This window comes from Odocoileus virginianus, chromosome 1 (assembly GCF_023699985.2).
Source record: "Odocoileus virginianus isolate 20LAN1187 ecotype Illinois chromosome 1, Ovbor_1.2, whole genome shotgun sequence".
Taxonomy (NCBI): Eukaryota; Metazoa; Chordata; class Mammalia; order Artiodactyla; family Cervidae; genus Odocoileus; species Odocoileus virginianus.
This window is the reverse complement of record NC_069674.1, coordinates 2,491,016-2,512,826: the sequence shown is the minus strand read 5'-3', so window position 1 is coordinate 2,512,826 and position 21,811 is coordinate 2,491,016. Positions and strand designations below refer to the sequence as shown.

The 21,811-nt window shown below is 57.0% G+C and overlaps 1 protein-coding gene and 1 pseudogene across 1 annotated transcript in view; one reads left to right on the top strand and one right to left on the bottom strand.

The window, feature by feature from the left end:
- The window catches only part of CNPY1 (canopy FGF signaling regulator 1), a 61,297-nt gene extending 46,226 nt beyond the window's left edge, over positions 1 to 15,071 (bottom strand). Inside the window, exon 1 of the mRNA XM_070449834.1 lies at positions 14,995 to 15,071. Coding sequence (XP_070305935.1) covers positions 14,995 to 15,061 — 67 coding nt within the window. The 5' untranslated portion in view covers positions 15,062 to 15,071. The remainder of the gene's footprint in view (positions 1 to 14,994) is intronic.
- A 4,225-nt stretch (positions 15,072 to 19,296) lies between these two features.
- LOC110141447 (eukaryotic translation initiation factor 4B pseudogene) lies at positions 19,297 to 21,241 on the top strand (annotated as a pseudogene).
- The last annotated feature ends 570 nt before the right edge of the window (positions 21,242 to 21,811 follow it).

Below are 21,811 nucleotides of genomic sequence, written 5' to 3'. Positions count from 1 at the left end.
CTGGGACGGCTCCTCTCCTCCGGTTTCTTCTGCACAGGCTGAGACACGCAGAACTTTCAAAAACAGCCAGACTGAGGCTTCCTTTGCTTATCCTTTGGCCCCTGTGTTTTTCATAAACCACATACATTTTACTTTTTCATGTAAAACACACGTGTTTTTTTTTTTTTTTAAAGAATAGACCTCAGCTCCAAGTCCTTCAGAGTTCCCTAAGCCCCACTGGGTCACAGTCATTACCCCCACAGAGCCTCAGCAAAGGAAACATTTTGTCCAAAACGGGGCCCTGCTCCCAAAGACACTCTTTGGTTGAGTTTAAAATCTCAGGGAACCTCTGAAACCGACCTCCCTCTACCCAGCTCTATAGCTGATTCTGCCCCTCTTCTCAGGCAGGGCTACCCAGCTGAGAATTCTCGCCAAGAAAAAGTAAACGAAGTGATGCCTCCAGCATCAACCTCGTTTGCTCAACAGGATGCTGGTTTTGAACATTCTGTCTTTGCCCCCGTTCTGACATGGATGTCGGAGGAGCCCAGCAAAGCCTGGGCTGCTCACAGCCCCTTGCCTGGTGTGAAACGAGGCGTGAACACGTTTTCTGTCTGATTTGAGCACTGCATTTCAGGGGTGAACAGCATAACCTTTAAATTCCCAAATCTGAACGCCGGCACGGCCGACCCTGGTTTTAGCGCTGTTTCCTGGTTAGCATCGCCGACTCAATGGACTTGAGCTTGAGCAAACTCCGGGAGATGGTGAAGGACAGGGAGACCTGGCGTGCTGCTGTCCATGGCGTCGCAGAGAGTCAGACACAACTGAGTGACTGAACAACAACCCACTGTACACCAGAGTGGAATGGCGTGGGCTCAGCCTGCGTCAGTGGCAGCAAGAGCCAACCACAGTCTCGCCGATGCCGACAGTACAGACACGTCCTGCCTGCCCCATGCTGGGTCTTGAGCCACGCTTTCGACACTCCTCGGAGCCTGGAGAGTGACCCTGTGTCACAGTGAGGCTTAGAGAGACTGGAGGACGTTCCCCAGTTCCTCTCCACAGGCCACCCAGAGCATGTCTACACGGACACGGGCAGGTCTGTGATTGAGAGTCAGGCCGTGGGTCACCCGGCCTAGCTGCTGACCGGGTGACCCTCGGGCAGTGTGAGCCATCCTTGATCATTAGGGTTACCTACTATGGAGGCGCCGGCCCCCTGAGCAGCACCCGCTCTTTCTCCATTCTCAGGCCTCCAAGAAGAGCCCATCAGTCCAAGGAGACAGCAGGAGCTGGAAGGGCAGCGGGCGGTTGCCCGACGCCAGGAGCCTGGCATGCCTGCTCCTCCATCCCCAGCCTGTGACTTGGCCCTGGAGCAGGCATCCCAGCACCCTCCTGAAAGCCCTTGACCCAGTGATGCCCTCCTGTCGCTCTGGACCAGCGCCCTGCGCACTCGGGGCAGCTCTCCCGGCCCCCTGGATGGCAGCCTTCCTGCTCTGTGAGGGGCCTTAGCCGCTGCCCTTCCAAGTCCATTATGGTCCCAGGAAAGGGTCTCCGGAGGGTCCCTGACCCGCCGAGCCCACCAGCCGGGGTGGGGGCCACACCTCCCCGGCCTTGCAGCTGGCAGATGGCCCGGCATCTCGGCCAGGAGGCCTCCTGGGAACAAAGCGCGGGTGACCGCTGCAGCTGAGGACCACTCGGGATCCCTGGGGACGGACAGGTGTGAGGAAGGATGTCCTCGGGTCTCCTGATGCCCTTTCAGTCCTTGCTTCCAGGAGGGGAAGGGAGTGGGAACCAGACTCGGCCGCAGGGAAGGGAACGGTCAGTGCGAAGGGGCAGTGGCTGGTGTGGCCGCAGGGCTGCGAGGCGGCTTCCAGGGAGCTATGTGGCTCCCCCCCTGCCCAGAGGACCTCGGCAGGCCAGCCTGAGGAGCCCCACGGAGCAGGGCCCGGGGGACCAGGGGGCTCCATGCTCCAGCAGTGCCACCAGCCCTTCCTGCTACAGCTGCCCGCTTGGAGGGCAGCGGGGTCCCTGTTCACAGCCTGGGCCTTCCAAGCCTGCCCTGGGGTGCCTGCTTCACTTGCTCTGACTCACTTAGCTCTCTCTTCATCAGAGGGTGAGGGTAACCTAGAAGCCACCTAGTGTCAACATCCACTCAGCGGACCACCACCCCCTCCCCCTCAGCTGGACCTGGCAACCCTCCTGGGACCCCAGTCCTGCCTGGCTCTCTGCCCTGTGTCTGCAGACTGGGTTCCAGGATGTTCCAGGATCCAGCAGGTCTAGGATGTTCCAGGCTCTGTGGAGCTCACGGGGTGGACCTAGCCACCGTGCCTATCCCCGGGCTATCGGTCCTGTTAATGTCCTACTCCTTTCAGCTCAGGCCATGTCTGGGGAGTGCCAGGACAGGCCGGGAAGAGGAAAGCGGAGTTGACGGCAGGGTCGCCGTGGTCCCCATGCCCCCGGCCCTGCCTTCTCTTCTGTGGCACCAGCTGCCTGGGGTCCCAGCCTCCAGGGGCCACATTTGCTGGTCAAGCAGAGTGGCTTGGGGCAGAGGTGAGCTCCACCCACGTGGAAGGCCGGGCTTCCAGGACAGCCCTGGAGGGCGTGAGGTCGTCCAGGCCTGCGTCCTGACCTCCCCGGTGCAGGGAAGGGGCTGAGCGAGCAGAACAGATCATTTCACATTTTCGCCCCAGGTCACAGAACAAGTTAACACAGTCACATCAGCGACCTGGGCCTCCAGATTTCTAGTCCGGCATTAATTTAAATGTTAATCTGAAATCTTCACTTAAGTCACTGGAGTTTCGAGTTTATTAGAGCAGGCGGCGGGCCTGGAGCCTCCTGAGGGGGTTGGCGGGTCACGTTGCCTGCCAGAGGGCGAGCCCTCCCCCCAGCTGGGCCCGCCTGTCTCCTCCCTCCGTCTGCCTCATCCTCTCTGCTGGCCTCTCCTCTCTCTCTTTCTGGGAGTGAGATTTGGAAATGGGGAGGAGACGCGGCGGGTGTTCGGGGCCGTCAGGATGGTCCCTGGGGGCTGCGGAGGGCAGGTGGGGGGCACCCCCCTTCCCAGCCCTGAGGGTGGGGACAGTGCCCAGGAAGCCTGCAGCCTGCCGGTCCCCTCTGCTGATGCCACTCCCACAAGAGAACACGTGTGACCTAGGGGTCCAGACCCCTCTCCCCACGCCCCACTCCCGCACCCTGCTGGGCACACGCCCTAGAGGCTCAGGAGTCACCCGCGTTCAAGGACCTGTGGTCTGCAGGGTGATGCGAGGAGCAGGGGAGTCCCAGGAGTCCCAGCCAGGCCCTCAGGGCGCTTGTGTTTGCCTGGAGGGCGGCCTGCTCACCAAGGGGCACAGAAATGAGCAGTGCGGGGTGGGGCTGCAGACACCTCGCCAGCGAGGTGAGTGAGGCCGCCTGAACCCCCAGAGTCGCCTGCAGCAGCCAGTTCTGTGCACCAGCACGGGCGACGAGCAGATTCAGCTGAGCAGATGCTAAGACACAGACCCGGGTCCCAGCCCAGGAGCGGCCCAGGCTCTGCCTGCGTCCCACCACCAAGCTACCTGTCTCTGCTTAGTGGGGCCCCAGCCCTCTGGGGAGACGAGCCCTGGCCCCCGAGGTGGGGGCTGTCCTGAAGAGGGCAGCTCCCCCACCCTGCCCGTCAAGGAACCCTGGGTCTCCTGCAAGTGGAAGTGGTGGCCAGCACTTAAGTCTTTCTTGAATGTTTTGTCCACAAGACGCCAGAAGTGTGGGGGCCGGGGGGGGTGCTGTTCCATGAGGGGTGGGCGGGAAATGAGCTGAGAGGCCAGTGACGAGCCACACCAGTGACCCTGAGCTGGGGCCTGGAGGGGCGCAGCCCCCCGGGAGTCCTGCAGGGCTGGAGACCCCGGCAGCCCAGAGCCCCCAGGGGAGGTGTGAGTGCCAGCCAGGCATGCGGGAAGCCGGCTGGGCTTGGGAGCGAGCCTCAGCTTTAGGCGCCCTGCATCTTGCAGCCACCTTCCTCCTCCCCTCCCTCTCCCAGGGTCGTGGGCAGAACTGTGTCCAGCAGGATTTGTGCCTGGCCCCGGTCCCGGTGGAGGTGACCTTATCTAGAGACAGGGTCTTGACAGATGGTCAAACTCAGATGAGGTCATTAGGGTGACTGGGGTCTAGGAAGGAGAGGAGGGACCCAGAGACCGTCGCCCAGAGGGAGACACGGACAGAGAGCCTCGGGGTGGCAGACGCAGAGGCTGAGGCTACGCGCCCGCAAGCTGACAGGCATCAGCCCCCGCTCTATGTTGGCAGAGGCGGGAAAGGCCCTCCACAGAAGTTTCTGGGGGAATGTGGCCTCGCCGACATCTCTGGACTTCAGACCTCTGGTGTCCAGAACCGTGAGGAAATGCACTTCTACTGTTAAGCCCCCCAGCACCCCCGGGCACCACGTCTCAGCTGTGCCAGGGGCAGAGACACAGCGCGAGGAAGGCAGACGGCATGGGCGGGGGCAGGGAGAGTCACGGGACGCGCGTGGCTGGGCCTCAGGGCCTCCCTAGTGCCGGAGACGGCCAGGCGGGCCGACAGAGACCACCAGCTCCCAGAAGGGGGTGATCCCCCCCGCGGGAGCAGCTGTATCAGCCGGGGAATGATGGGTGTATCCGAATTTGAGCGATGGAATGACGCTATTGCACGATTGTGACTCCTTTGTCCCACTTTTCTCCTTCAGTTCTCTACCATCAGTATATTCTCGACTTGCTGCTCAGCGGTGACTGTTATAAAAGCTGCGTGTGATATCCCACCGAGAAGATGCACCGCAATCGCCCTAACTCTTCTACCCGCTCCTGTTTAAAGGGGGGATAATTTGCCTCACTAAGGATCGTTATTAGCAAAATAGCTGCGTTTTAAGTGAACTTGGGGACATCATTGTGTCTCATTCATCTGATCATTCAAGAAATAGTAAAACCCTGACCCTCTTCCAGGCCCCGTACCTGGTGCCGGAGTTACAATGGAAGGTAAGAGAAGACCACCGTCCTGACCACAGCCACTCGGGGTTTGCAGAGGACAGGGGAGTGTGGGTCAACTCCAGAAAGGAGACCCTCGCGGGCTCTGAGACATTCTGAGATTTATTTTCATGTATGGACATGATGTATTTTCATGTCCTTCCGTCTTCCCACACTGCTGGGCTGGCCAATAGCAATGAAGGAGTGATGTGTGCAGGGCCAGGCCTCAAGGGGCCTGGGAGCATTCACCTTTGCCCTCTTGGGATGTCTGACCATCCCGTCCAGAGCCCAGAAGGACTGCTGACCGTGAGGTCAGGTGGGAACAGGCAGAAGCCAAGGGCCAGCACCCAGGCCCCAGACCCGCCCTGGGGGCCGCTGCAGGACTCGGGCGCACGAGCTAGCGCAGGGGGACCTGAGGCCGCTAGCCCACGCCTGCCCAGCCCGGGAGCACGGCCGGTTCACGGGCAGGCCTCTGAGGGTGGGCGGGCTGCACACGGCGGGTGAGGGTGGCTGGGTGCAGGTGAGGCGTGTCCAGGCTCCTTGGAGAGAGGGCCCAGCAGACGCGAAATGCCCGTGTGAGGTCAGTGTGTCTGGGGGAAGTGGAGAAAGAAGCCCGTCCACATGCCTGAGCAGGAGCGCGTGAGAGGAGCGTGGCTGGCGAGGAGGCCGCGGGCCGGGCAGGTTTGTGAGCGGGGCGCTAGTCTCGGGGGTGCCCGGAACACATCATCCGTCTACGCAATCGTCTGGAGGCTGAGAGCCCCGAGGCCACCTGGACCTGACGATCGCTACACAGTGCCTGTCCACCACAAAGCCCCTGATGACAGAGAAGAAAGGTACTCCAGAGCAGAGTCCTGGGTGGGCTCAGTAGAAGCACAGGCGGGGTGTACGGGCCCAAGATGGCGTCCGTTATGCTAACAGCCGTGCAGTAAGTCATAATCCAATTTGACCAGTCCCTTAAAAGTGGAACTTCGGGCTTCCCTGGTGGTCCAGCGGGGAAGAGTCCGTCTTGCAATGCAGGGGACACTGGTTCGATCTCAGGTCCGGGAAGGTCCACGTGGGCTTAGAAGCATAGCAACGAAGCCCATGTGCCACAACTACTGAGCCCGCCTGCGGCAACTACTGAAGCCTGAGCACATAGAGCCCTTGCTCCGCAACAAGAGAAGCCCCGGCAGTGAGAAGCCCCGCGGCACAGCTACAAAGAGCCTCCACCCGCCACAGCCAGAGCAAGTCCTCACAGCAACAGAGACCCAGCACAGCCAGGAAAAACAAGCACAATTTTAGAAAAGACCTTACCTCCAAACACAATTACATTCATAGGTACAAGGGGGGAGGGCTTCGACATATGAATTTAGGGGAGCACAATTCGGGAATAAAGTTTGTCTCCGGATATGAAGACACCCCAGATCGGTGAGCTCAGAGTCTCAGCAACTCCCCGACTCTGGTTCCGCCTCTCTGCCACCCTCTTGACTTTCCGGCACAGGCGTGCAGTGTCACCTGCGGTCCTCAGCTTCCAAGCCTCAGATGTGACACCTAGAGTCTGAACAACTATTTCCTCGCCTGTGAGCTCCTGTTTGTAAGGAAAGTTCCAGATGCCCCTGGCAGACTCCCGCTGTCCTTAGCCAGAACTGTCCTGTGACCTGGCCCAGGTCAGTCACTGGCATGGAAATAAAATGATGATGTTTAGCTCAGATCAACTGAGATCTACCCCTTGGGGCCAGAAAGGGTGCAGCCTGGCCTCTGAGGCTCTCGGTCCCTCTGTAGATGGAGAAAATCCAAGTTCTGCCAGCAAGCCTGCACCGTGCCCGGGGACCCCACAAACATCTCAGTGCTGGGCAGTGATTCAGGGAGGCAGCAGGTGGGGGCGGGGCCTGGAAAGAGGAGGCCCACCAGCTGGTGCAAAGACAGAGCCGCCCCAGCACGTCACCACGGCAACCCAGCGCCCCAGCGACTCCCCATCGAGTTTTAACCCAAATTATATCTTCCAGATCTAAAAACAGAGGCGCTGTGAGGATTCATGTTAACAACGTGAAGGTGTGCAAAGACGAGAGATGCGCGGTAGAAAAGGCAAATCCGATCCATGATATTTTCTACTCGAACAGGCAAACCCTGGTTACTCACAACCCAAACTGGCGGGCATTTTCCTCCCACACGCCTTTAAGAGAAAGAAGCAACCTTAGGGTTTTCAGGGGCAGTGTTTGTTTCCCAGGGAATGTTCCAGCTTCACTGTAATTCTATTTACCTTTCGTCTCACTCCATCATCCTTGACGTTCAGGACAGCAGCCTTCAGTCACCAGGGGAAGAGATAATTACAGCCGGCAGATGCTGTTTACTCTGGGAGAAATGTGGGCAGGTACGCCACTGGAAGATTTCCGGTGCTAACAATACAAGGGTCTCCGGTCAGCCTTCAGGTGACCGGAAGTGCCATCAACCCAAACGCCTCTTAAATCTCTTAGAATCTCTTTCTTTGGTTCAGGTCCTTCTCAACTGATTACTCTGAAAGTTTTTATTCTGCACGTCTTGAGTACGAAATTTCTCTGAGACTTGGGAATGTTAAGAAAATTCTGGGCAAAGCATAAAACAGGCTGTGGGTCGCTATTTTCACAAGGCATAGTCAGAGCTATTTGAGTGGGACTTCCGGCCCTCCAGTCCCTGTCAATTAAAAACATCCTGATGTGATTAAAGATCGTGAGGGATGCAAGCTATTATATCAGTTCAGTTGCACAGTCGTGTCCGACTCTTTGCGACCCCATGGACTACAGCACGCCAGGCCTCCCTGTCCATCACCAACTCCCGGAGCTTGCTCAAACTCATGCCCAAGCTATTATATCTAGGATGGACAGACAACAAGGTCCTGCTGTACAACACAGGAAACTCTATTAGCATCCTGAGATAGTGGGAAAGAATACGAGAAATGTATATATGTGTATTACTGAGTCACTTCGCTTTGCAGCAGAAACTAAGCATAGTAAGTCAACAATACTTTAGTTTAGAAAAGACCATTAGGGCACTGAATCCAGGCCTGTCTGGGGAGCTGGGGACCACATCCATGTGCGGGGGCTTCCACTGGTGGGCCCACTGCATCAGGCTCTGTGCTGAGGCTTCTGCCCACCATCATGATGAAGACCCACAGAAACTCTAGGGCAGCTGCTGTGTCTTTCATCCCATTTGACAGATGAGAAAACTGAGGCGAGCAAGGAAGCAATCTGCTTTGGGTCACACAGGACCACAGGGCAGAGACTCAAAAGCAGGTGCATCTCCAGAACCTACCATGGTCCCACCCAAATGCCCTCTGTGTGGAGAGATGGTAAAGCAAGCCAGCGAGGGCGGGCAGAGCGGGCGAGAGCGGGCAGGTGGGGCCGTCCAAGGACAGCGCGAGAGTGCTCACTTGAGCCAGGTCACCTGGGAGGGCTCCTAGAGACTGCTACGGCCCCTGAAATCTCCATCATAAAAGGTTTGGTTGTAGAAAGAAGCTTAAATGCAAAATTGTCTTGAGTTCTAACGAGCTGATGAAGACACAGCCCAGGCTGGCGTCATCCTGGGTGCTCGAGCCCAGGCTGGGTGGATGCGCTCCCATCACCAGAGGTCCCTTGGTTCCTGCCAGAAGGATGCATGCCTCCCACAGAGGATGCAGACACCTGGTCTCCCCAGGAGGAAACTGACTTCCCGATAAAGCACCCAAGGATGCTCAGGTCGGTTCCAACAAGACCACGGTTCCTGAGGGTGGGGTTGGGCTGGTTGCAAGCGGGACGTGGGTGTGGGGGTGGGTCTCATCAGGTAATCCCACTCGGTGGTGAAGTTACCTGGCTGGTTAAGCTGGTGCTTCTAGAGCAGCGATATAAACCGCCCTGAGGGAGTAGAGGCTTGACTCCCTCTGCAGACACACACCCATCTACAGAAGGACGGAGGGAGAAGACCCCACTCTGATGGGGACCCTGGCTCTGCAACATAACCTTACAGTTCTTCTCTGCCCACGTGGGGCATTGGGTCAGCCGTCTGACTCCGGGGACTGAGGTGGAAGTGACAAGGTCTGAGCCCGGTCTGTGACGAGGTCTGCCAGGTCTGAGCCTGGGTTTCCCAGGGCATCTCACAGCTCCACTGGTCCTCCTGCTGCCGTAACCTGGCCAAAGAAGAGCACGTCCCTCCCAGCCCCAGGTTGGAGGAGGAGGAGTCACGTGTGGGACAGACCTGGACCCACATTACCCGGGAAAGCCGCCTGCTGAGCCTACACACATGAGTCAGTCGCTCAGTCATGTCTGACTCTGCACCCCATGGACTGCAGCCCACCAGGCTCCTCTGTCCATGGAACTCTCCAGGCAAGAATACTGGAGTGGGCAGCCATTCCCTCCTCCAGGGGATCTTCCCAACCCAGGGATCAAACCTGGGTCTCTTGCATTGCAGGCAGATTCTTTACCATCTGAGCTACAAGGGAAGACCTTCTAGGCAGTTGGCTCCCTTCAACCAGCAGACTTGGAGGGAAAAACGCCACTAAGACTTGTTTGTTATGCAGCAGTAGCTGGCTGACAGTGTACACACAAATCAAAGAATTTAGAACTTAGATACTGGGGGTTGATGCCAGATGCTGACTTGGGTGTTTTGCTTTTCAGATAGAGTAGGTTATATAACAACATGGGGAAAGTGCACATGAAGAAAGACCCCACAGTGGTGTCAGATGTTTTAAATGAATGAGGTGGGCCCAGGGTGATGTCCATGACACTGTCGTGAATCACCATGGCCCCAGGGAGCTGTGCTCAGGCCTGGCTCAGTTTCAGAAACACGGCATTAGCAACGGCGCTCAGTGAACAGTTCTGGCTGGGCTTGTCCCAGGCATGTGGCAAGTGGGGCTCGGCCTCCCCCGTCTTCCTACCCTAGCTTCGGGTGGAGCCAAGGGTGAGTCATGGCTGAATCCCGGCATCTGCATGCTGTCCAGGACCCTCCGGGGCTCTCCGCCCTCACCCACCCATGACAGCTGCCAACCGGCCAAGCAGCCCACGGTGGGGTAGAAGTACTCATAATGGGAAGCACTGGGAGTGGGTGTTACCCAGCGCAGCCTGGCCTGTCCTGACCGCCTGCCACCCGGGATGTCACCACCCCGGGAAAGGGACCTTGCCCACACCCGAGCTCCCCGGGGTTCGGCCAACACGGGCCTCTGGGGCTGGTTTCAGGATGCCCACTAGAGGGGACCCCAGTGCAAACCCTGAGGGGCGCGAGAAGCACCGTATCATTGGGGCCCAGGGGCAGGGGCCCCTGAGAGCCCAGACCCACAGAGCGTCTGCATCTGGCCCCGCAGGGCTCCCGGGATGACCGACGGGGCAGGGCCGCCGTGCTGTTGTGAAGCCCTGGCCTGTGAACAGGGGCCCTGCATCAGCCTTTCTCCCGCACCTCGCGAATTACGCAGCGGTCCCGGCCCGGGGCACTGAGTGACCAACCGCTGACCGCTGCCTCAGAATGGGGTCCAGAACAGAAGGCCAGCCCTCCGTGCCAGGCTGGGGACCTAGGCTTGGGAGGAGGTTGGCACCGAGGCCAGGCGCAGGTAGGGAAGGCTCTGCCATCTGCAAGCAGGACCCCATGGCCAGGGTGCTGTCTCAGGACCCTGGACAGCGGCCCTGCTGGGAGACTGTGGCCCTGAGTGCTGCCCACTCGGGCACCTGGCCCCATCACTGTTCTGAACGTCCACGCCTCCCTGAGAGCCAATGGCGTCACCCAGCTACCTGTGGGAGCCCGAGGCACAGGGTCTTGGGATGAGGAAGCACCCAGGGTCCAAACTGAGGTCAGCAATGGGGAAAACGTGAGCGGGAGAGACGGGAAGCTTAGTGGAGCACGTGGACCTCCCCGCTCAGACAGAGCAGCTGAGGTCTCTCAAAGACAGGGACCTTCAGAGCCACTTGCTGGGGGGTGGGGTGGTGATGAAGAAAGAATCAGGGCCCCAGGGACATGGTCACTGGGAAGCCCCGAGTGAGCCACACCGAGCCTTTCCCAGCAGCAGGCCTGGTGGGGACACCGAGGGCTCCGCTCTCCTGGGGGCAGGCAGTCCCACGCCACCAGGCTGACCAAAGGGAGGCGGCTTTCATCCCTCAAGGTCCCCTACAAGTCCCCTCCTCCAGGGGACCTGACACGACCCGAGCCACTCTTTGCCGTTGCCTAATTCCCAATGAACTTGTTAAAGCATTTTTAGTGTAATGGAAACATTAGATCAATCCTGAGCGGCGATGGTTGTCACTAAATCAATAGCCTGCGTGGCGCTGCTGGCTGACGGCTGACACACACGCGTGAAGGTCTGTGAAGAGTTGCGGAGGACAGAGGGCCTCCCCCCACAAAGCGAGGGGGCGCAGAGGAGGAGGGCCAGGAGAGGGAAACCCGCTCAGCCCGCAGGTCAAAGCACAAGAGGAGGGGGACCTGGCGATCGTCTCCATGCTACAGGTGCCCCAAGAATAGCAGGCGATGGTGGAGGGGGTCAGGACTAGAAGCCCCGCACCGACGCTTGTGCAGCGGGGCCAGGGCAGGCCCACACCCAGCAGGGGCCTCCCACCCGCTCCAAATGAGCCCAGCAGATCAAAGAAAGGGTCGGAGAGAATGGAGGAAGGAACAAGTCCTACGACAGGAGGGACTGCCCTGGGGGTGCAGTGGTTAGGACTCTGAGCTTCCAGTGCAAGGGGCACAGCTTCCATCCCTGGTTGGGAAGCTAAGACCCCACATGCCTCGAGGCATGGCCAAAAATTGGGGGGGAAACAGTACTAAAACAGAATAGATGCTGGCTTTGTGCAGAGAATGAGGGGGAGAGGGTGCAGGCAGGAAGTGGGGGCCAGTTGGTTATAAACGAGGCCCGAGGTGCCGGTGGCTGCCCTGGCCTGCAAGCAGTGGACGGCTCCGCACGGCCGTGGAGGAGAATCGCCGGGCAAGCCTCGGGCGGGGAGCAAAGGAAGGAGTCAAAGGCACCGCCTGGTCCTCCACTCCTCAGCCGGGTGGAAGGTGGCGACACTCAGGGTGTGGGCAGGCGAGATGGCATGGGGCGAGGTCTGTTGCGGAGGTGATGCCCTGGCAGGGTAGGCTCATCAGGGTGGTCTCGGGTCCTGAGACTCAGGCTGCCACAGACAGAGGCCCTCAGCCACTGGCCCCTCCCACCCTGGGGCCAGCTGGGTGTTTGCCTTTTGTCCTGAGGGACCAGACTTCAAAACTGGCTGCCTAACCGGCCAGGGTGAGCTCCCCAAGCTCACGGACAGGTGGCCTGACATTCAGGCGTTAGGACCTTGCAGTCAAAATTTAAGCATCAAATATTTAAGCACACACACACACACATACACATACACACAAGCACATATACACACACACACACCCAGACATATATACACACACATATACATACGCACATATACACAGAGACACACAGACATTCACACAAACACATACACACAGAGACACACAGACACATAGACACATATAGACATACGTACACACAAACACATACAACACATGTATACACATATATGCACACACACCCATATACACAGAGGCACACACACATACACACACACACATACACAATACACACACATACCACAGAGAACACACACACAAACACATACAAGACATGTATACACATACAGGCACACACCCATATACACAGAGACACACATACACACAAACATTCACACACACCCATATACACAGAGGCACACATACACACACATACACAATACACGCACATTCCACAGAGACACAGATACACGAACACGAGTGCAGTAAAGTCGCATCAGCCCATCTCAAAGCCACGGCCGAGGCTCCAGCTGCTCTCGAGGGTGAAGAGGGATCGGGCTTCTGCTTCCAGGGGCGCCGGGAGCAGAGGACGCCACCAAGGTCCTGGGGACCAGGGGGTCACCGTGGGGCAGGCCTGAGCCTCAGCACGCAGACACGGGAGGGGGGCCACAGAGGAGCCGAAGAGGAGCTGGGAGAAAGCCAGGAGGGCAGGGGGCCCACGCGCCACGGGGGCTGGGGGTGGGGTGTGACTCGGCCGCCCCTGCACCCCGCCGTGGGTGCCCCTTCCCCTCGTCTCCCCCTCGGCACTGCGAAGGCGCCTTGCTTCTTCCGCAGCATCTCCTCCAAGGGCTCACAGCCCCTCGCCACGGGCCCTGGAGAAGCTCACAGGCACACACGTTCACTGGTTCCAGAATCACTCAGAGACGCGAGACAGCACGGGGGATCCAGACTGCAGAACCCGGGTCCGCGGACGGGCCTGGCGCTGCCCCCGCCGGCTGAATGGCCTCGGGAGAAAAGCTCAGCTTTGCCAGTTTCCTCCTCTGCAAATGCGGGCGATAATTCGATCCACCTGCCTTAGGTGGAGTTCCCGCCAGAACAAAGGAGTGGGGGGGAACCTGAAGAGGTGAGCAGACAAGCTGCGTGGAGGCGGCCACAAGGTTCAGTCCTTTGAGGGCCTGGAGCCTGTACTGAGCAGGGCTGGGTGCCTGGAGCCCACGGGCCAGATCTGGCCCTCTGCGTGCTGTTATAAATAAAGCCTTATTGGAACACAGACACAACCAACTGTTTGCATGTTCTCTACATTAGGGTTTCCGAGGTGGCGCTAGTGGTAAAGAACCCACCTGCCAATGCAGGAGACATAAGAAATGTGGGTTCGATCCCTGGGTTGGGGAGATCCCCCGGAGGAGGCCATGGCAAACCACTCCAGTATTCTTGCCTGGAGAATCCCATGGACAGAGGGGCCTGGTGGGCTACAGTCCGTGGGGTCACAAAGAGTTCGACACGACTGAAGGAACTCAGCATGCAATGAGAGCCCAAGGTGGGTGGGGCCCATCTCTGAGGATCCGGAACGGCTCCAGTGAGTCCTTGGGGATTCTCAGCAGATCACCTGCCCCCGGGCCTCGGGGGCACCGCCCTCTCCCATCTCCCCCCATGGCCCCCAGCTTGAGGCCCCTCCTCAACCGTGGGCTCTGTGGCTCCACCCCACCTGTCCCTCTGCACCCTGCCCCCAGGCCCTGGTCCTAAGGGACTCCCTCCTCCTGTCCCTGACCCTCACGGCGTCCAGGAGCCCAACCAGGGAAGCCGGAACAGGTCAGTGACTGCCCTCTGACTGCCCGGACAGGCGTGGCTCCCCCCACCCACCCAGAGACCAGGGGCCGCATGATGGATCCGCGCAGAAACAAACAGCACAGCGGGGCTCATGCTTGACCGGAGCCAACAGACGCTTCTGCTGGCATGAGTGGCTTCCCGGTTGCATGGTCTCGTCCCCACTGAGATGGCCAGTGGAAGCCCACGTGCTCCTCCCCAGACCCCCGATTCTCATTAATGACGCCCCGCCCCTCGGTGTGACTAAAGGACCACCCTGAAAAGACTAAAAGCCACCCGCAGGTTCTACAGTCCAACGGGCAAGCTTAGAGCCAAAACCTGGGCACGCAAGTATTCAAATCAGCTGTGACTAACAGGTCCCAGTAATTCGTCATCCCAGGAGAGATGTCACTAAAGTGCCCTGGGTCACACGTGCCAGCGTGACCCCACAGCTGAGCCAACACCTCAAATTCAGTTTAGTTCAGTCGCTCAGTCATGTCTGACTCTGATCCCATGGACTGCAGCACACCAGGCCTCCCTGTCCATCACCAACTTCTGGAGTTTACTCAAACTCATGTCCATCGAATCAGTAATGCCATCCAGCCATCTCATCCTCTGTCTTCCCCTTCTCCTCCTGCCTTCAATCTTTCCCAGCATCAGGGTCTTTTCTAATAAGTCAGCTTTTTGCATCAGGTGGCCAAAGTATTGGAGTTTCAGCTTCAACATCAGTCCTTCCAATGAATATTCAGGACTGATTTCTTTTAGGATGGACTGGTTGGATCTCCTTGCAGATGCCCCAAGGTTCTGCCCCCAAACGCGGCCCACAGACAGGAACTGAGCACCCATGCTCACAGCGGGGCTGGAAGAGGTTACACAGCCGCTGCCATAACTTCTGGACCTGAGCCCGGGCCAGGGCTCAGTGGGAACCCAGAGAGCTTCCCGTTGGGGTGCCAGGGGACTGTCCAGCCACGGGGATGCCCGGCCTGTGCCGCACCCCCACACTCACCTCCACAGAATATGTCCGGTTCCTGGGGGTCCCGGGCCGCCGGCAGCCCCTCCAGCAGGGCCAGCATGACCAGCAGGGCCATGGGCCGCAGCGAGCGCGCCATGCCTGCACCGCCTCCTCTCCGCGCCCTCTGGCCTCTGGGTGTCCCGCCGGGAGACCCAGCAGATGCCTGGCCGCCCTGGTCACCCGGTAGACCAGCTCTGCCCTGGGCGCCACACCTGTGCCCGCATCCCGGTGCACACAGCTGCCTCCTCTGCCAGGCAGGCCACCGCCCCGGCCCCTCCCCAGCCCTGCCCCAGCCTCCAACCCCATCCCAGGTCCCCATCCTGTTCCAGGAATCCCACCTCCTTCCCTCCTGTGTCCCCACGCCCTCTCTGGGTCCCCTCGCCCCAGCCCTGGGCAGGAGGCCCCATGAGCCAGGTCACCTGTGCTTACACCCCCTGCGTGCAGACCCTCACCCTGCAGCAAAGATGTGAGGTGCCCCGGGTCACTTGGCCCTGGAGGGCCTTGCTCCCAACACTGCTCCAACGGGCAAAAGGCATGTCCTCCTGGGCATTCTCAGAAGGCCCCAGGAGTGTCCCAGCCCTTCCCAGGCTGTGGGGACACTGGTCTTACCCCCCGCCCCAGGCCTGTCTCCCAGTCCCCTCCATCAATCCAATTTCTTCCCACCTTGTCCCACTCACCCCACAAGCCTGAAAGGGGCGGATGAATTAAGCATCACATTTACATTTTAACAGGAACTGCCTTAAACATCAGCAGGGCATCCTTTTTTTTTTTTTTTTGCAAATGAGTCTCATGCAAACCCCATAGGAAAAGCGGCCAGGTGCAGGCCCTTGGGGAACTGGGCCCCAGGCACACCCTGCCCGCCTGTCACCCCAAACCCAGCTGCAGGCTGCGGGCAGAGCGTGGTGAAGAAAGAAGGATGGCGACTTGGTTCAGTGAGGGAAATGCTTTTTTTAATTTCCTCCAAGTAATCGGAATAATTTCCTCCATATTCCCCAGATCCCTGCTTTCTCTGAGCGAGCAGAAAATGCCAGCTCTGTAGCATGCTTCTGAGCACCTGGTCTCTAGGATGCTGGGCCATTGAAGGTGAAACTGGGGGGTATTTTGGGGGGATGGGGGTAGTGGGAGAGATGAAAGAGAGAAAAAAGAAGGGCGAAGGGAAGGAGCGGGGGAGGAGGGACACTCGCCTCGCGGACTCGCCATTCCTCTAGGGGCCAGGCACCCTTGACTGGAGAAGACGTTTTGGGAGACCAAGTTTGAGGTATACTGGGGTGTCACTGCCCCCAGACTGTCTGGGAGAAAGATGAGATTTAAGTACACATCACTGTACACCCAAGTGGCGCTACTGGTAAAGAACCCGCCTGCCAATAGAGGAGATGTAAGGGACACGGGTTCGATCCCTGCGTTGGGAAGATCCCCTGGAGCAGGGCACAGCGACCCACTGCAGTATTCTTGCTTGGAGAATGCCATGGACAGAGGAGCCTGGCAGACTACAGTCCATGGCATCGCAAAGAATCGGACACGACTGAAGCGAGTTAGCATGCACACGTATAGACACACTCACCCCAGTGCACACACGTCTCCATGGCTACATCGAGATGGATGAGTTGATACCATATCCAACCCAGTCCAGCGCCTCAGGTTCTTTGTAACCTTCTCCCTTTGTGGCGTTACCAAACCCCTTCTCCGACAGCAAGGGCCCCCCTTCCGCTTCCCTCACAGGGTGTCGGCGGCTCAGCTCCCTGCCTGTCCCCCCAAGCGCCCAGTCACCTCGTGGCCCTGCAGACCATTGCTTGGCCCCAGCTGTGCCCGGTCATCTGGGCCCAAGGAGCCGGGCTTGGTTCTGATAAACATAGCCTCGTATTATAGTCACCTTCGGAGGAGTGCCGAAGAATTGATGCTTTTGAACTGCGTTGCTGGAGAAGACTCTTGAGAGTCCCTTGGACTGCAAGGAGATCCAACCAGCCCATCCTAAAGGAAATCAGTCCTGAACGTTCATTGGAAGGACTGATGCTAAAGCTGAAACTCCAATACTTTGGCCACCTGATGGGAAGAACTGACTCACTGGAAAAGACCCTGATGCTGGGAAAGACTGAAGGTGGGAGGAGAAGGGGACGACAGAGGATGAGATGGTTGGATGCATCACCGACTCAATGGACATGAGTTGATGATGGACAGGGAGGCCTGGCGTGCTGCAGCCCATGAGGTCGCAGAGAGTCGGACCTGACTGAGTGACTGAACTGAACTGATATTCACCTTTCCCTCCCATGGTATCACCTAAGGGAGATTTAGCCATTTGCTCACATGCACTGTTTACATTCATAGGACCTTGACTTTACCTTTAAACGGAGCAGCAGTGTGCCCAGCTTAGAGATTCCAGTTCCCAGCTGCGCTGCTCCTAGGTATGGACACTGGACTAATTTCTGGCCAGTGAGATGTAAGCAGGGCTTGGGGGGAAGCAGGACTTCTGAAAAACTCAAAAGCAGGAAGACAGCGACCTTGGGTCCCTCTTGCCTCTCCTTTGTTCTTCTTGCTTCTTCTTTGGAATGTGGATCTGATGCCTGGAACTCCTGCAGGCCTCCTGGGCCCTGAGGCAGCCTCAAGGCAGAAAAGCAGAGCAAGACGCCAGGAGTTTGGATCCTGATGCTGATGTCCACACCAGCCCATAACTGCTGACTTTGGGCCTTCCCTCAATATAAGCGAAAAGTTCATGTCCACCAGGTTTAAGCCATTGTTACTTTTAGTATAAGTTGGTAGAGAGCCAAATGAAATCCCTAATTGAAAGAGCAGAGAGGTGATTCCCCCCACCACAGGGAAGCTTGTTGGTCCCCAGCACAGAAGTAGCAACTCCAAGGACCCCTGGCCCCTGGACACAGCTGCTCATAAAAGGGGAGCACCCCATCCTAGAGGAAACCGTCAGTAAGCTGGACTGGGTCCACGTGGCCTGGGGAGTGAGAGCTGAGGCTGCGGAGCCTATAGAAAGAGAGGAGGACGGGGTCTGGGCCCGGTCCTGCGTAAACTCCGGGAGGGCAGAGGAGCCACAGAAGGGGAGAGAGCCCCAGGCCCTGTGCGGCCCGGCCCTTCTCCATCAGCCACAGGGGCCTGGATCTGCAGTGGAGACCCAGCTTCCTTGTACCTGCAGGTCCAGCACTCACAGAGCCCAGCCCCAGGAAGTCGTCCCTCACCCCCACTGCTCCCCCAGGCCCCATATCTGATTCCTTATTAACTCCCTTGATTTTGTCTCCCAAATATTTCTGGATCAGGCTGCTCCTTGCCACCTCCCCCCCCCCCACCTGCTCTGAGGGGCATCCTTCTGGCCTCTCAGCTGCTCAAAGTCCTGCTGGGTGTGCCTGCATCCCTCGGACCATCCGCCTGTGCTTCGAACGTGGCCAGAAAGAGCTTTCCACAGGCCAGCCTGAGGGTGCGGGGAAGGTGGTGTTTGCAGTAAGAGACCGTCCAGTGAACCGTCTTGGGATGTACATCACAGAGGGGACGATCCTGATGGATTAAGGAAGGAAACCATAGGGACTTGCCTGGTGGTCCAGTGGCTAAGATGCCACACTCCCAGTGCAAGGGGCCTGGGTTTGATCCCTGGTCAGGGAATTAGATCCCACATGCCACAGCAAAGACCTGGTACAGCTAAATAAATAAATAGTAAAAAAAAAAAAAAAAAAAAGAAAGGAAACCATAAAAATACTAGAATAAGTTACCAGAGAGTGTTTATTACACGCCTGTAGAGTGAGGCAAGCCTTTCTAGCCATTCCCGCCCCCAAATCATAAAAGAAGAGACCAAGCACCCCTTAATCATGGAAAAATTGAAACCAGGACTTCTCTGGCCGCCCAAGGTTGAGAGTCTGCCCTTCCACTGCGGGGGGCGCAGGTTTCTTTCCTGATGGGCAACTAAGGCCCAAAAGTCATGCGGTGCAGCCAAAAAAGAATAAAATAAAATCAATTGGCAGAAAACAGAAGATTTTTAGGGCCACAAAATGGTTCTAGATGATGCTGTAATGACGTCACTGCACACTTATCCAAACCCGTGGCATGTTCCAGAGCAGGAGTGAACCTCAATGCAAACGGCGGACTTTGGACAGTGACCACATGTGATGCATACTCACCAGCTGTAACAGTAAACCAGACACACAGATAGTGAATGGGGTGCTGATAAAGAGGGGTGACTGCATTTGAGGGGCAGAAGGAATACAGGAAATCTTTGTCATGATGCTCGGTTTTGCTGTGAGCATAAAATCGCTCTAAAAAATAAAGGCTATTAAAAGCAAATGGCACCTTTGCGTTCTCTCTCCCTCTCCCAACATGGCGGCCTCAGTGAAAAAGAAGAATAAGAAGGGGAAGACTATCTCCCTGACAGACTTTCTGGCTGAGGATGGAGGGACTGGTGGAGGCAGCACCTCTGTCCCCAAACCAGTCAGCTGGGCTGATGAAACAGATGATCTGGAAGGGGATGTTTCAACCACTTGGCATAGTAATGATGATGAAGTGTATCAGGCACCTCCAATTGACCGTTCCATCCTGCCCACTGCTCCACGGGCTGCTCGGGAACCCAGTATCGACCGGAGCCATCTTCCCAAATCTCCACCCTACACTGCTTTTCTAGGGAACCTGCCCTATAATGTGACAGAAGACTCCATTAAGGAATTCTTTAGAGGATTAAATATCAGTGCGGTGCGTTTACCGCCTGAACCCAGCAATCCTGAGAGGTTAAAAGGTTTTGGTTATGCTGAGTTTGAGGACCTGGATTCCTTGCTCAGTGCCCTGAGCCTCAACGAAGAGTCTCTAGGTAACAGGAGAATTCGAGTGGACGTTGCTGATCGAGCACAGGATAAAGACAGGGATGATCGTTCTTTTGGCCAAGATAGAAATAGTGATTCTGACAAAACAGATACCGACTGGAGGGCCCGTCCTGCTGCAGACAGCTTTGATGACTACCCGCCTAGAAGGGGTGATGATAGCTTTGGAGACAAGTATCGAGATCGTTACGATTCAGACCGATATCATGATGGGTATCGGGACAGTTACCATGATGGCCCATGCCGGGACATGGATCGATATGGGGGCCGAGATCACTATGATGACCAAGGTGGCAGAGACTATGACAGAGGCTATGATTCCAGGATAGGCAGTGGCAGAAGAGTGTTCGGTAGTGGGTACCGTAGGGATGATGACTACAGAGGAGGCGGGGACCGCTATGAAGACAGATAGGACAGACGAGATGACCGGTCCTAGAGCTCCAGAGATGATTACTCTCGGGATGATTATAGGCGGGATGACAGAGGTCCCCCCCAAAGGCCCAAACTGACCCTAAAGCCTCGGAGTACTCCTAAGGAAGATGATTCCTCCGTTAGCACCTCCCAGTCCAGTCGGGCAGCCTCTGTCTTTGGAGGGGCAAAGCCTGTTGACACAGCTGCTGGAGAACGAGAAGTAGAAGAGCGGCTACAGAAGGAACAAGAGAGACTGCAGCATCAGCTGGATGGGCCAAAACTAGAACGACGGCCTCGGGAGAGGCACCCAAGCTGGCAAAGTGAAGAAACTCAGGAACAGGAACGATCGAGGACAGGAAGTGAGTCATCACAGACTGGGACCTCAGCCACATCTGGCAGAAATGCACGAAGAAGAGAGAGTGAGAAATCTCTAGAAAATGAAACCCCCAATAAAGAGGAAGACTCTCAGTCTCCAACTTCTAAGCCTCCCAAACCTGAACAGCCTCTAAAGGTAATGCCAACCCCTCCACCAAAGGAGAATGCTTGGGTGAAGCGAAGTTCTAACCCTCCTGCTCGATCTCAGAGCTCAGACACAGAGCAGCAGTCCCCTACAAGTGGTGGAGGGAAAGTAGTTTCAGCTCAACCACCTGAGGAGGGATAGGCAAGGTAAGTGCCCCAAAAGGCCAAAGTGGGAACTCCAGCCGTGGTCCCAGAGATGGAGGGAACAAAGACCACTGGAAGGAGTCAGATAGGAAAGATGGCAAAAAGGATCATGACTCCAGATCTGCACCTGAGCCAAAGAAAGCTGAAGAAAATCCAGCCTCGAAGTTCAGTTCTGTCTGCAAGCAAATATGCTGCTCTTGCCATTGATGGTGAAGATGAAAATGAGGGAGATTACACTGAATAGACCTCAGCATTCTGTGCTTTCTCCTAGTCTCCCTCCACCCTGGAACATTCGAGAGCAAATCAAACCTCTATCCAGACAAGACAAAATAAAACTCACCATCTCCTGGGGGAAAAAAAAAAAAGCAAATGGCAACCCACTCCAGTACTCTTGCCTGGAAAATCCCATGGATGGAGGAGCCTGGTGGGCTACAGTCCATGGGGTCATAAACAGTCAGACACAACTGAGCGACTCCACCACCACCATTAAAAGCAAAACCAGAAAATTAAATCTAACCACCTAGTTGAAAACTGAGTAAGAATTTGAACAAAAGATGAGCAAAACAGTGCCTTCCCGGGTGGACCCGGGGCTAAGATGCTGCCCTCCTGATGCAAGGGGCCCGGGTTCAGTTCCCGGTCAAGGAACCAGGTCCCACACGCAATGAAGATCCGCCACGCCACAACTGAGATTCCTGTGCAGCCAAATAGGTGAATAAACATCTCATTTTAAAAAAGAAGATGAGCAAAATAAAAAGGCTGAGTTGGCACTGGTGAGATGAGACCTCGTACTGGTGGAGAAGAAGCATATAGGACTCAACAGAGGGCATCTGCTAGTGTCAGAACAGTGAGACAAATCACAAATGCACACGTGGTAGGGGGCCAAGGATCCCAAGTCCAGGAGTTTGGCAACACGAGCACGCGCACAGGTACAAAAC